Raw genomic sequence first — 14,486 nt, 5'->3', positions numbered from 1 at the left:
CTGATATGTGTTTCTGTCTTCCTTTAGGTATCATCCACGCACGTGCTCTTGTCAGGGAGTGTCTAGCGGAGACAGAACGAAGTGCTCGCACATAACACACACACACACCCACCCTCCCTCCGGTACTTGTCTCCTCATTGTTCTGTTTCTCACAGACATGCTCCTTTTCTCTGCCAAGCTATTTACAACACCATCTCTTTCTATCTTTCTTATTGACCATTGTCCATCATGCATAGCTATCTCCCAGATGTACACCTCATGTAGTGTTACTACGATTAGAATAGAAATTTTTTAAGCCCAATTTTTGCAATTCTGTATTTAAATAAAAAAATTAAATCAAGCAGTTTGTCAGATTTTCAATTCCACTGCATGCAAGAAGTGCTTTTGTACAAATGGGGGTGAAGAATTTTATTTGGCTTCAGTCACATCATAAATGCAGAATAGCTGCAGCAACATGTATTTAAAAAGCATTTTGAAAATATCCTTTTATTTGTAGTGACATATATAGGTTTAACTGTGACAGTTTCATTAATTAACTACACAATGTGAACGAGTATACATTTTCTGTTTCACTGATGGGGAAAGGGATTCTTTTACATGTGCTATCACAGTGTTAACAATGTGTCTTTCACTTATTTCATAGGCCTTCTAATGCCTGACAAATTTGTTATCTTTCAAGATTAAAATGTATACATACAAAAACAATAAGGGTAATAGCAATAAAATTAATACACATGATAAATACAAAAGAATAACTCAAATTGTGGGTGGGAGGATATAGTCATAGAAATCCCATTTTATCATCTTCAGATTGTCTTTCTGCTTGGTTTCATTCAGACTGCCCTTGTTAAAGAGCACTGACCATAATGCACATGGTTATGAAGTTCTGTGAGAATTTCCATCAGCTATATCCAAAAATGAATATACAAGGCTGGTATTTACCCATTCCTGGTTCTCAGGAGTTGCAGATCCCATTGGTAACTCAATGAAAATGAGCATTCTTCAACAAATGATGGGTAACTCTCAAGGATAAATGGATGACCAGGCCATTCAAAGCTATGCACTGGATGCACTCTTCATTTATATATCAATTTACCAATAAAACATGATGAACAATAAGGGAGGGATGATGGGTTAAATAGACTTGTGATGGTTAAATTTATCAGAGTGCATATGCTCAAACTTGACAGTGCATATCTCCTTATAAATGGAAAATGGGATGTTCATCTTTGTTTCAGCCCTGAAAAGAGGAAATAACAGGTTAACTGAGAAGCCTTTTTTGTTGTTGTTTAACAATATTCACCCTAATTTAGATTCTTCATAGCCTGCCCTTGAGTATGTGTTGAAACTAACCGTGGTAGCTGCAGCAGAGGCTTTGTCGCTGTAGTTGAACAGATTTTTGTAGCGTCCCTTCTCCTCTTTCTGTTTTTCCCGAATGCGTTCCTCCATTGATCTCAACTCTTTTGCAACTGAAGTTTCAAGTGATGGGTCCAATGCAATCACTTTGGCAAAGTCAGCTCTTGCCTCTGCTTCATTCCATACCGCTGCATGAGCTTTCCCTCGTTTGAAATATGCCTTCACATTATCTGGGAGAAAGACAAGACTGAATATGGGCATCTGAAATGCAATAAAACAGTATAGACTGTACTTGAGTTAACTGTAGCTTGTTTGTAAAGAATATATTAGTGCAGCTTTTAATTCCCTCAAAGTGAAAAACTACCCTAAAAGAGAAAAATAAATGCTTCTTTGAGATGCCTAGCTTTATTTGTAATCAGTAGGTAATTCTAAAGAACTGCATGTAATTTTTGTACTTGTTTTGATATTTACCCTCGTACTTGTTGACGATAGAAGAGCAGTGGTCTAAAACCTCGTAGTATTGGCCCAACATATGCTTGCACTGGCAGTAGTTGAGGAGGAGAGGAGTGATCATGTAATCTAGTTTGATCCAATTCTCATCACCCGGACGCTCCTTTGAACAGGGAATATATGTTTTAAGCAAAAGATGAACTCTAAGAAATATAATACACTGTTGGCAAGTGCTACGCTATAATTGTTAAACAAAGGAAATGTAAAGTCATGATAATAATTTGGCACAATATGATAATCATGATTATTTACTCTCATTTGAGAAATTTCTTTAGCAAGCACAAATCAAGAGAGCAACACAGGGTTTATTTTCCCCCATTTGTATCCTGATTCATTATGTTTATCGTTTACATTAACACTCTTCATTATAAAAAGCTTCTTAACATTTTACCAGTTCTTTCAAAAGCTAAAACTTAATATTAATTACAATATTTCCAAATTATGTAATTTTTTTTCTATTAATACAACAAAAAAGGCTTTATATTGTAGCACAGAGGTTGTACAAGTGCATATATTCAGCAACAACATGGGTGAGATTCATGTTTGGTTTGTCACTGAGAAGGTTTGCTTGCAGATTTAGCCACAAGTGATGCTCATGAAGGTGTTTTCAGATCACCAGTGCTTTTTTGCAGTGCAGAGAAAGCATGTTCAAATAAGTAAAACACTGAGTAAAATGTTTCCATTTAAGTAAAAAGCTCAAATTGAGGGATGTAAATCTCTAAGCATGAAATCTAATTGAGGCTTGTTACCGATGCAAGATAAAGGAAATGTCAAATGACAAAAAGGTTTTCAGGATATTTAAGCAGCGGACCAATATCACAGATGAGTTTGCTTAAAGCTGCACTCTGTAAGTTTTGCCTCTTTGTTGCCATCTCTGTTTGAAACCTGTAATTGCAGTTATTTGCGGGATTATCTTCTTTACGTGGGTTTTGCATCGGCATGGCTCCTCAGCAGAATCTAATGTTTGCTGTCAGTCACCGGACCAGTGTGGAAAATGTACTTCGGAATCACAGATTGTAGTCTTGGAAGTATGACCAAAATACGGATTTTCACCAGAAAAGTCATCTAAACAAGTAACATGTCTGCCACTTTTGTTCTGACCAACTGAAGAAAAAAAAAAGCACTACAATAAATCATGCTGCCAATGTTGATTAAATCTAACAATTGTTTAGCTCGGATCACGTCAAACCGTGCAAATTGTTATTATTGTTATACTTTGTTCTCAAATTGTTAATGTTAAGCGTGACTATATAGATAATATTATAAAACATTATTACAAGCTTACCGTTGTGAATCGGGCTAAGGTAAGGAGATTTGAACACAGGCTGGTTATGTACTTGCTCAACAATTGATCTTGGATCATTTTTAACCAAAAAAAGTTACGGACTGCAGCTTTAATCAATCGAGACAAACAGAAGTTGTGATCAAATACTATTAAACATGCAGCCATACTGTTGGTTTTAAATGGCTTCATTTTGTGCAAAAACCACCCCTGATATCTTGCATGCAATGCTTCAACGATACAACATTTGTTCTTCAACAAGGGTAAGGTCTAAGTTATAATGCTTAGCAACTATAAAAGCTAACCTTCATCTGTAAGCTCTTCAGACAGGCTATAGCATTGTAATACTTCTCAGCAGCTGCTGCAATTTCTCCACTCTTGAAGAGCACATTTCCCTCTTCATGAATCTGTGGTATGGCCTCCAGTTTCTCATCATCTGTCATTGCCCATATTTCCAACTGGAAGGAACCAGGGGGCAAGACCTTGGGAAGATGAGAACACAGAAAATCATGAATCAGTGTTAAAAAAAAAAATTAATGGCAAATACTAGCATCTACTTATTTTTTGTTGTTGTTAAATTAGTAAAATGCACATTATAGCTCAGTTAAAACCTTAATATGCACATGGAACGGAAAATAAGTTTAGTTACAAGGCTGTTCATGTGGTTGTAAGAGCATATCTGTCCACTCTCCTGTACAACTGCACCTCCAAAAATTATATCATGCTACCGTTTCTCACCTGTAGCATTTCCAGAGTGAAAACTAGTGGCTGAGGATTGGCCTGCAACTTATCCAGATCGGGGTGACCTATGGAATGATGCGCGTGAACCTGAGCTACTCCACAGCAGTGTCTCTGTCCTTCCAGTGGGTCTTTTCCTTGGCTGATGTTGCGTAGTGACAGAGAAACCATGGGGTAGAGAGCCGTGTGCTATAACAGTAGAAACAAGAACAAATCAGAAAGTTCTGAGCCAAAAAATCTAAAAAAAAATAAATGTTCATATTAACATATGACTATAAGGCAGAAAAGAATTAAAGGATTGTTCACTTTCAAATAAAAATTTCCTGATCATTTACTAACCCCCATGTCATCCAAGATGTTCATGTCTTTCTTTCTTCAGTCAGAAAGAAATTAAGGTTTTTGATGAAAACATTCATGGATTATTCTCCTTATAGTGGACTTCAATGGTCTCCAAATGGTTGAAGGTTAAAATTAGTTTTAGTGCAGCTTCAAAGGGCTTTAAGCGATACCAGACTAGGAATAAGGGTCTTATCTAGCAAAACGATCGTTCATTTTCTTTAAAAAAAAAAAACAACAACAACTGTATATGCTTTATAAACACGAATGATCGCCTCCAAGTGCTTTCACCATTTCGCTTACGCTGTATGTCGTAATGGAACTGCCTTTTGAAGAATACAGAAAGCAGAAGCACTTGCAAGGCGATCATTTGTGTTTATAAAGCATATACAGTCATATTTTTTTAGAAAATGGCCGATCGTTTCACTAGGTAAGACCCTTATTCCTTGTCTGGTCTTGTTTAAAGCCCTTTGTAACTGCACTTTAAGTGTAATTTTGACCTTCAACCATTTGGAGACCACTGAAGTCAACTATAAGGAGAATAATCCTGGAATGTTTTCATCAAAAACCTTAATTTCTTTCTGACTGAAGAAAGAAGGATGACATGGGGGTGAGTAAATTAGTAAAATATCAGGAATTTTTCATTCAGAAGTGAAATAATCCTTTAATGGACAGACAGGTCACTAACCTTCACATCACAGGTGAATTCAGCAATTTCACCCTCTCTCATAGTGGTAACCACCTGCTCCCACACGGGAAGCTTGAACTTCTTCCCCAGTATGAGCTCCATAGGTTTACTGTGACCTCCCATTGTCCTAGAGTCATCCAACACAGTGCCATCACAAAGGCTAGTGCGGTAATGAAACTGGACCTTTTGAGAGAGAAAAATAAAAGAATATTAATTTGTCATACAGCATTTCATTTAAATCCTCTGATATGTTGAATTATGACATTTTGTTTGATTATACATTTCTAAATTTTGAGACCAACAAGCTCTCAGTGCAAAAGAAATAGACAGCTATGGTGTTTACATTTTATTTTTCACTTACTATTGCCCACATATGCAAACTCCTTTTTTTCCCTCCTATATTTTGTCAAAAGGCTGACTATTATTTCATGTCAGGCTGGCTTTAGAGGTTTAATATGATTGATATTTCCTATAATGTAGCCAGTGGATATATAATGTTGCTGCTTTCAAATGTCACTCAGAAGAGAAGAACATTTTTTCTCCCCTCTCAGTGCCAAAAATTCAAACAGATAAGCACACATCTGGCCTGTGAGACCGCCTTCACGGTCTGCTCTATAGCATCAGGTATCCATCCCGATGTTTAGCTAACGGCTAAATCTGAATACCTTGGGTTTCCTTGTAAAAACGGCTCTTAAACCAGTTAAAATCCTCACAGTACTGTTGCGATATATACTTGACATGCCACACTGCACGACTTTTTGGGGTATTTTCAATTCAGGCCCATATTACAGGTCAAAACTGGCGAAACTATAGCTAGCTCGCTATCTAGAGTTCGACACGTTAAAGAATAATTAATTTGTTCGCCGTTTCGACATTTCATTACTGTAAAATGTGTCCTGAACGTTACATTACCTTTGTTCCATTGGGAAACGTTGAAAGTTCCCCCTTTCCGGGAGAGATTACTTTTTTCTGAATGCCATCCGCTCTGAGCTTGATAGCAAGTTCCTCCATTCTTGTTGAAGATGTAGAAGAGTGGAGCAACCGAGCAACGCTGAGAATAGATGGCGCTGCAGCGGCGCTCCAGAATGACAGCGTTTACATTGAGCAGCTACAGCTAAAAAATAAACAATGACTTTCCATGTGTGTCATTTGAATGCTGAGAGTATTTATAATCTTTTCTTTAACTGTATTTGTAAGACTAATGGATTTGTTGTTTGTTGTGTTTTCATATTCAAGAGATTATAAGCTAAATGCAGCTTTTTTGTGTTCACATCGAATGTTCTTTGACTTCGATTGATCTGTTGAAAGCAGTTATTTTGAGTTAGATGCATAAATGTTATCCTCCTATTCAAATTTTACATTGCATACAACATATTTGCCCACCGGCAACTATAGTTGCCCCACATACAAATACGTTTTTTAAGAAAAAAAAAAAAAAACCTGGGCAAAATAAATGCAGAACATGTTCACATAGGACACTATTAATAGGACTATGCATGAAATCATTCAGAACAATCTGGGCACAAATGGGTTAATGTTAATTTCAACATTTACTAATACATTAGTAAAATCTTGTTAACATTAGTTAATGCACTGTGAACTAACATGAACAAACAATGAACAACTGTATTTTCATTAACTAACGTTAACGAAGATTAGTAAATACAGTAACAAATGTATTGCTCATGTTAGTTAATACATTAACTAATGTTTAACTAATGAACTGTGGTGTAAAGTGTTACTGATAAATGTTTCTTTTTTATTTATGTATTTTTCATGACAAACCTTTAAAAAAGAACATTTGTTTTATTGTTTATTTATTATTTTAGGTGAATATCATATTCATAGATGTTGTTGGTTAAAAATAATGTTGATGGCCAAAATTTAAATTCGAGCTGTATCAGTATATTGAAGCACTGGATGCGTTAGGAGCACCACAGCAAGAAAATACTATATTAAAATACTATATACTGCATATAATTATTATTATTTTTTTTTTAAATATATATAATTATTATTTTTTAAATGTATTATTATTGTTATTATTTTTTGTATTAATTTGTATCTATTATTTGCTTTTGTTGTGTTAGTTATGTCACTAAATAAAGCATAAAAACATATACTTAACATAAATCAAGTTTAAAGAATGAAGACATCTATGTAAAGCCAGTTCATTCAGTTTAATGGTTATTTAGTGTTGTAGATATAATAGGAACCAGACATTTTGACCAATTAATGCAATTCTACAATTCAATCTTAAAATTGTATTAGATATTTTTTTGATAAATACTTCAAAAATGAATTGTATGTTATTTTTATATTAATTTTGGGTGTTGCCCAGTCCAATAACACAGCATGCCAGTCGCCCTCCAGCGTTGCCATTCAGCAAGCTTTCCACGTTGCCACCTTTGCCCAAATCATCCTCTCCCTCATGAATGACAACAGACCGGCCAAGTATTGAGTGTCTCCCAAAGAGTGTTGCACTGGAGTCCTGGGATTTACGAATCTTTCCATTAACAGGCACAAAGTTCCCAAAGTCCCCTGGATGTTGTGGATGGTTCACGCTGAGGGGATTGTAATGCCCACCTGTAGATCCGCAGCCCTTAGTTAAGTCTCCGTACTCATGAATGTGCATTGCTCTGGGCTGCTGACTGTCAACAGGGAGACCATGCAGCCTGAAAGTCACGCTAAGCTTTTCCTTTGGGCCAGATTGTTTGAAAAGAATGTGACCATACACACGAGGCAAGCCAGGTGCTAGTCGAGTGTTAGGGTGCATTCTACATACAGCCAGAAGGGAATCGCTGTGTTCAACTGGATTTGAAACATGTGCCAAAGTCGAGCGTGACTCAGAAAAGTGCACATAGCAACTGAGCAAGAATGCCAGTTGTAAAATGAAGGTTTTCATTTCTTCTTTTCCCTGAGGCAAAGCAAAACACCTTAATTAGAAAATCATAAAGCCAAGTCAAATGAAATGAGTCAATGCATTTAACATCAACACCCCATTTCATTACAATCTAACTATGTGCTTATCATATTCACAAAATTAAAAAAACAAAAACAAAAAAACATTAACTTCAAGGGAAGACACCATATGTGAATAGGGTAAAAAACAAACAACAACAGCTAATAGATATCACCATACTTCCCCAAATATGCAAATGAGTCATTATCTAATTAAATATGAACTAATTTGTAGGGATGTACAGACATGAACATTTTTGGCCGATACGATAACCGATAATTCTTCATATTTTAAAGTCGATAACCGATATTAGGCGATAAATCTAAATCAAAATTTTTAAATCATTTTTGAGAGCCTGATTACAAAAACAAAAGTCTCACTATTAAAAGCCATTTCCCAAGCACAGAATTATAATGTTCTGATTATAATTTTATGAAGCCTATGACAGACTTGCGCTGCACATTGCACTGTATTTTCCTTTCTGAAGTGATTCCAATCATATTTCAAGCAATTCATTACCACCATTATGGCAAACAGAGCGCATCTGAAGTGTCTCAGCTGAAGGTAATAATCTATTACTTATCGGCTTTAATATATTGGTCAAATTTTCTTATCAGGCCGATAACTTTAACATTAAAAATGATCATATATCGGCCGATACCGATATGGTGGCCGATATATTTGCGTCCCTACTAATTTGCATATTTCCAGAACAGAAACCTGAACAGTGGATTAAACCAAGTTCAACATTTTTGTTACATTTTGTTGACATATTAGAGTTAAAAGATTTTTACAGAGGGGATTGCCATTTTGGATTTTTATCACTCCATATCTCTGAAAATATTGTCAGCAGCCAAAAACAACAGCAACAACAAAAAACATTTAAGGAATAAAATGTTGTATATATCAGGCAAGTTATATATGCACAACCCCCTCTGTAAAAACCTTCAGAATATGGATAGGAATAAATATGTAAAGTTTGGTGTGTGTAAGTGCTGCTGAAGTGGAGATTTCTGGATCAGTGTAGAAAAAAAAAACTCCTTTTGAGAAAACGGCCTTAAAAGATATGTAGGCCTGTTGTAATCTAAATTTACATACGCAAATGGATAAAGTGCAATAAAAGGCCTATTTTGGATGTTTCTTTCCAATAGTTTAAAACACTTTATGATTAGCCAAACAGCCTAAATCTCAAAATTGACCGATGCATGAAAGTTCCTGTAGTCTCTCGCCTTAACAGTCTTAATTCATTAAAATGTTCAAATATCCTAAACAATATCATACGCCTCTTCGTTGCTAATCGCCTAAAACTAATTCTATATCGTCAGGTTACATTTTATAATGACGTAGTCACTTCGCATTTTGTTAGTAGATTATTTTTATTCTTTTATTTTGTTAAATGCTTTTGTTATTAGATTCTACTCTACATTACTTACCTCTCGTGCGTGACGTCAGTTTTTTTAAAAACACTTTTTAAATAACAAACGTGTTACTTGGTCGGTGTTCCTTCCTTGAATGCACGGTTGTTGTTTTAGACTTGCATAACTCAGGGGCGTAAACATCTCATATTTAGTAAATTATAATGCTTGCACTCGTTCTAAGGATCAAATTTCATGTCTGTCCCTTTTACAGCTGCCCACAATGCAGCACAGAAATCCTATGAAACGCTAAAGATCACAAATAATATAAGGTAAATTTTTTTTTTTTTTTTTTTTTGTCCTCCATTAATATGGTTTCGTAGTGAAAATGTAGCTTTAAACAAACAAACAAACAAAAAACATTGTGGTAAACGTGTCTCTGTTTAACTAACCCGTATAAAAACTTTTTAAAATTGATTTCTTTTTTAATGAAAGTATTATATATTTTTTAGTATTTATATTATCGTAAAGTTCTTTTATTATTATATTATTAGTAATAGTAGTAGATTACCCAGAGCCAATAAGAGAGACGCTCGCATGGCGTTTCGTCGTGACGTATGTGCTTCATTTACATGACGTCTTCAGCCTCACTTCAGGAGCAGGTAATTCAATATATAGCAATTTACGTATTTCGCAATATATTATATGTCTTTGTAGTGGTATATCACACTCTTCTGTAAAAGAATCCATTGAGATAAATGTACAGAAACAAATTCATACTGTCACCGTCATGCAAACGCGTCGCTGAATTCCGCTCGATATATTACCTGGGTTGTGGCCGATAGTAATGCGCATGCCTGAAAACTTGTATCCTAAGCTACGCACGGGGAACCTGGTTTCGCCTTCACTGCTTAGGGGAAAGTCCCCGGACACTGGGCAGAGATGCCCCGCATTCAGCGCGGAGCGGCGGGTTGTTCAGCCAATCATCGCTAAGACGTCCTGTGACAGAGCATTGAGCCTGCAACCCCCGTTTGTCAATGAACTAGACATGCAAGTGTAGTACAAACGTACATCTACACAACGGGGCTCATTCTCAGCATGCGTGATCTTTTACAGTCAGACTATCAATCTTGAATCTCAAATACTTAAAATGTTGGCAGTTGTTGTGATGGATACTATTTGAAATATGATGGAAAAAGTTGTTTCTGCTCCAGTGAATTATTTCACTTCTATTAAATGACAATATTTATCCCTTGGAGCTAATTGATAATGTATAACTTATATTATACTATACTTGTATAACTAGGCCTACAATAAAATGTTAGGAAACATAAACAAATGAAATTTAAAAAGAGGAATTCATTAAGCACATTTTAGACGTTTAACTATTTGAATACTGACTGCGGTGTCTGCTATGTTTAATTTACAACTCATTACCTCATTTATATTTGTTTGTTTATATTGTGTTTATGATGTCAGTTTTTTTCAGTACTCATGGGATACTAAAAAAATTGAATTTCGGGTCATTTTTTGTCACTATCAATGGCATTTTCGCCCTAACCGATGTTTTTTTTTGTCATTACATCATCTCATTGTCAACAATACTTTGCATTTAACGCTGTTGTATATGCTCGTATGGATCCATCTCGCTTTAAAATGAACCGAACCTCCCCTTCCATATGAACTGGAGTCTGGACGCGCCCAGCTGATCCCGGGATCCGCCCACATCTCAGCAACGCCACCTCTCATTTGCTAAACCGTCTGAAAATGCAAACCGCGGCATTTTATGGGTTGATCCTGCGCATGCGCACATCTGATAGTTTTGTTTGAAGGAGTTCTCGTAGCCAGAGAAGACTGGACTGAATTTGTCCGGAAAGAGTGGCTCTCTATACAAGGTTGCCAACTAATACATTTTTAAAGGAACCTATGTGTGAAAAGCACCAATTTGTAAGCCGCAGTTCTTCTCGAAAAGGCGCATAGCTGCTTGATGCATTACTATCATCATGTTAGGGCATTATCCAAACGTGGAAAAATCGCAGCTTGTCAACTACGTGGAGGATTATTTGGAATGTGTCGAATCGCTGCCTTTGGATATACAGAGGAATGTTTCATTGTTACGAGAGATCGACACCAAGTATCAAGGTAAGCGAAACATTTGTAAAAGGTGCCAGTACGATATAATGTATATTTATGCACATTTACATCGTGTGTACTTCACCCTGTGTTGACCGGCTTCGTTTCGTTTCTTTACAGGAACATAAAACACATTTTATTAAACGTTTTATCGGTGCTTCCAATGCTGTCCACGCCCGCTGTGTTTTAGTTGTATTTTGTCTTTAGCACATTCAACTATGTTTGTTCCAGCAACACTATCCTAGCCCCAGTGATCAGCCATTTTGACTAGTGCATACTCTGTACTGTTGTTTGGCTGTGCTCCTTCTTAACGCATCGCTTTAGTTGCCATAGTATCGACGTAATGGTGCTTTCAGCGGCGTGTGTTTTGTTCGCATGTAGCCGAAACATCTACAGCTCGATGCCGACGCCTCGTAAAGCTTTCGAGTTTTTATTTTACAGTTTGCAAATGAAGGTTACCGAGAAACATTATTTATATTCAACGGGAAACGATTCATTCACGTTACAAAGCGCCGTTTAGTTCCTCATATTTTGATAATACCGAGGTGCAGTACGCTCGGGCAGGTAGGCTGGTTGTATGTTTTTGTTCCACAGCGGCAGAGGAAGAACCCGAGCAACCCTGGCATGCATCGCGAATACCAAACAATCACCTGTATTATGTTGAATTTCATATCCACCACATAAGGAAAACATAATGCTTTTGTAAATCATAAATATGACATGCTAAGTCGACATTATGACTTAAAAAGTAATATTTAGTACATAAATAGTCGAATTTATGACATACTACTATGACTTTGGAAGTCATAAAAGTCTAAATGTGACCCAGGACCACAAAACCAGTCATAAGGGTATATATATATATTTTTGTAATTGAGATTTATACATCATCTGAAAGCTGAATAAATAAGCTTTACATTGATTTATGGTTTGTTAGGAAATATTTGGTAGAGATACAAAAAAATAAAAATAATAATCTGGAATCTGAGGGTGCAAGAAAATCAAAATATTGAGAATATCACCTTTAAAGTTGTCCAGACAAAGTCCTTAGCAATGCATATCCACTCACAAAAATACATTTTTGATATATTTATGGTAGGGAATTTACAAAATATCTTCATGGAACATGATCTTTACTTAATATCCTAATGATTTTTGGCATAAAAGAAAAATCTATAATTTTGACTCTTACAATGTTTTTTTGGCTATTGCTACAAATACACACATGACTTATGACTGGTTTTGTGGTCCAGAGTCACAAATGTTGACAAACTGTTGTCATTTGAATTAATAGTATGTCATAATGATGACTTAGTTTGTCAATTTTCATTATTAATTTGTCACATTTATGACAGTAAAAAAAATCAACTTTTTAATCACATAATTATTACGTTTTAATTTTAATTAGAATTTACCAAAGCATGATTTTTCCCCCTTATGTGGTGAAAATGGGCTTCATACTTAAGCCGCGCACTTAATGATTGTAAGTCCGATGATCGTGCTCAAACGTGTTCAGACGGCGATTACAGTCGGTGTTCAAATTCCGTCTGTAAGTATTTAAATATGCTTCAGTCGAAGGAAACAATCGCTGTGTGTTGAGCACAGTCTTAGAACGTTTTAGCTAGTCGTTAAATGTGTGCCCAGCTTTAGTATGATAAAGCTTGGCTTTGTAAAATGTGTGCGGCGACCTCACTTAATCTTTCTCCTTTTTTCCTGTGCCACTCAGAGGTCCTCAAGGAGGTGGATGAGATCTATGATAAGTACAAAAAGGAGACTGACAGTGGGCAGCGCAAGCGGCTGCAGATTCAGTTGCAGCGGGCGCTCATCAGCAGTCAGGAGCTGGGAGATGAGAAAATCCATGTGGTCACACAGATGATGGAGGTTGTGGAAAACCGCTCGCGTCAGATCGAGGCCCACTCGCCCTGCTTCTTGGAGCCGGGAGACACAGAACGACCGGCGGAGAAGGTGAGGCATGACCCCGCGAGCACCTCCGCAAACGTTATGCCCGAGCGCTCTTCGGCACGGCGACCCAGACGTCAGCGCAACAGCGAGAGCCGTGACACTTGTGCCAATGGTGCCCTGGAGGACCTGGGAGAAGAGCCTCCGCAGCAGCCCCGTGAGAAAAAGTCCAAGTCGGCCAAGAAGAAGAAGCGCTCCAAGGCCAAGCAGGAGCGAGAAGCGTCGCCAGTGGAGTTCACCATCGATCCCAACGAGCCCACCTACTGCCTCTGTGAACAGGTGTCCTATGGTGAGATGATTGGCTGCGACAATGAGCAATGTCCTATTGAGTGGTTCCATTTTTCCTGTGTTGGACTCACCTACAAGCCTAAGGGTAAATGGTATTGCCCCAAATGCAGGGGTGACAGTGAAAAGACTATGGAAAAAAGTGCAGATAGGGCCAAGAAGGATAGGCGGTCCAGGTAGTGCCTTACAGAAGATTGTCAAAGTGAAAATATGCCTGTGTGGGGATTGGCGATTTTTGTGTTTAACTTATGTTAAAAGGTTCTCCTCATGCACTTAGCTGAAAAGTTTCCAAACAGGTGCTGTTGTTGCTTTTGCATTAGGTTTGAAAATGACCAACAGATGTAATTAACCCTGGAAACACAGATGTTTAAGATACTGCCACTAATGTCCCTAAGACAATGAAGAGTTCTTTTCTAAGCCTTTTTTCCTCTAAATTGTTGAATTCAGAAAGCCTCAAGAGTTTATATATGTTGGAGGTCACCCAGTCCAGGGTAATACATGTTGTTAAAAAAGGAGTGTGATCAATACACAGGGTTTGATGAACATTGTCAACACATTTCTTTTGCATTTCTTGTTCTTTTGTTCCACATTTTAGAAAATATATATAAAAACACACCTCTGAAATGTCTTCCAGCGAGAGAACAAATTCATTTTCTTTGTTACTGTTTTTGGAGTGATGTTTTTGTTAAACTTTTTTTTTTTTAAAGTTTCATCTATTTAAATAAATCAGTGCTTGTTATGTCTCTAATCTGCTTGTCACATGAATAATATAAAAATTTCAGATATATAGACATATATTTTGTCTGCGTATCAAGAATTAGCTCGACTACACCGATAGGCAGAAGTTTGGGCACTCTTGAATTTGTTTCTCCTTTAAAATCT

The 14,486-nt window shown here is 36.8% G+C and overlaps 4 protein-coding genes across 4 annotated transcripts in view; 2 read left to right on the top strand and 2 right to left on the bottom strand.

Annotated features, from left to right (window-relative positions):
* Positions 1-296, top strand: part of cdk2ap2 (cyclin dependent kinase 2 associated protein 2) — an 8,240-nt gene extending 7,944 nt beyond the window's left edge. The window contains exon 5 of the mRNA XM_067403887.1: positions 28-296. Within this exon, the coding sequence (XP_067259988.1) occupies positions 28-95 (68 nt within the window). The 3' untranslated portion in view covers positions 96-296. The remainder of the gene's footprint in view (positions 1-27) is intronic.
* A 103-nt stretch (positions 297-399) lies between these two features.
* Positions 400-6,589, bottom strand: aip (aryl hydrocarbon receptor interacting protein). The gene is made up of 7 exons (XM_067404656.1): positions 5,823-6,589; positions 4,911-5,093; positions 3,887-4,075; positions 3,454-3,630; positions 1,828-1,969; positions 1,354-1,586; positions 400-1,240 (listed from the first exon to the last, which is right to left on the bottom strand). Exons 1-7 carry the CDS (start codon positions 5,919-5,921, stop codon positions 1,235-1,237), a joined length of 1,029 nt encoding a protein of 342 aa, XP_067260757.1. The 5' UTR covers positions 5,922-6,589; the 3' UTR covers positions 400-1,234.
* A 482-nt stretch (positions 6,590-7,071) lies between these two features.
* On the bottom strand, positions 7,072-9,440 carry sod3b (superoxide dismutase 3, extracellular b). The gene is made up of 2 exons (XM_067404659.1): positions 9,306-9,440; positions 7,072-7,827 (listed from the first exon to the last, which is right to left on the bottom strand). Exon 2 carries the CDS (start codon positions 7,813-7,815, stop codon positions 7,231-7,233), a length of 585 nt encoding a protein of 194 aa, XP_067260760.1. The 5' UTR covers positions 7,816-7,827; positions 9,306-9,440; the 3' UTR covers positions 7,072-7,230.
* A 125-nt stretch (positions 9,441-9,565) lies between these two features.
* On the top strand, positions 9,566-14,332 carry ing2 (inhibitor of growth family, member 2). The gene is made up of 2 exons (XM_067404658.1): positions 9,566-11,369; positions 13,087-14,332. Exons 1-2 carry the CDS (start codon positions 11,231-11,233, stop codon positions 13,782-13,784), a joined length of 837 nt encoding a protein of 278 aa, XP_067260759.1. The 5' UTR covers positions 9,566-11,230; the 3' UTR covers positions 13,785-14,332.
* The last annotated feature ends 154 nt before the right edge of the window (positions 14,333-14,486 follow it).

Source organism: Chanodichthys erythropterus, chromosome 12, assembly GCF_024489055.1.
Source record: "Chanodichthys erythropterus isolate Z2021 chromosome 12, ASM2448905v1, whole genome shotgun sequence".
NCBI lineage: Eukaryota > Metazoa > Chordata > Actinopteri > Cypriniformes > Xenocyprididae > Chanodichthys > Chanodichthys erythropterus.
The sequence above is the reverse complement of the archived record's forward strand: the minus strand, read 5'-3'. Positions and strand labels throughout refer to the sequence as shown.

What these genes read in the sequence shown, in the direction of transcription:
- aip (XM_067404656.1), bottom strand. Translation starts at nt 5,921, where the DNA reads ATGGAGGAACTTGCTATCAAGCTCAGAGCGGATGGCATTCAGAAAAAA. An exon ending in CGTTTCCCAATGGAACAAAG is followed by an intron (nt 5,094 to 5,822) that starts GTAATGTAACGT and finishes CTCTCTCAAAAG; the next exon opens with GTCCAGTTTCATTACCGCAC. An exon ending in TCACTCTGGAAATGCTACAG is followed by an intron (nt 3,631 to 3,886) that starts GTGAGAAACGGT and finishes CATCTTCCCAAG; the next exon opens with GTCTTGCCCCCTGGTTCCTT.
- sod3b (XM_067404659.1), bottom strand. Translation starts at nt 7,815, where the DNA reads ATGAAAACCTTCATTTTACAACTGGCATTCTTGCTCAGTTGCTATGTG.
- ing2 (XM_067404658.1), top strand. Translation starts at nt 11,231, where the DNA reads ATGTTAGGGCATTATCCAAACGTGGAAAAATCGCAGCTTGTCAACTAC. An exon ending in GATCGACACCAAGTATCAAG is followed by an intron (nt 11,370 to 13,086) that starts GTAAGCGAAACA and finishes TGTGCCACTCAG; the next exon opens with AGGTCCTCAAGGAGGTGGAT.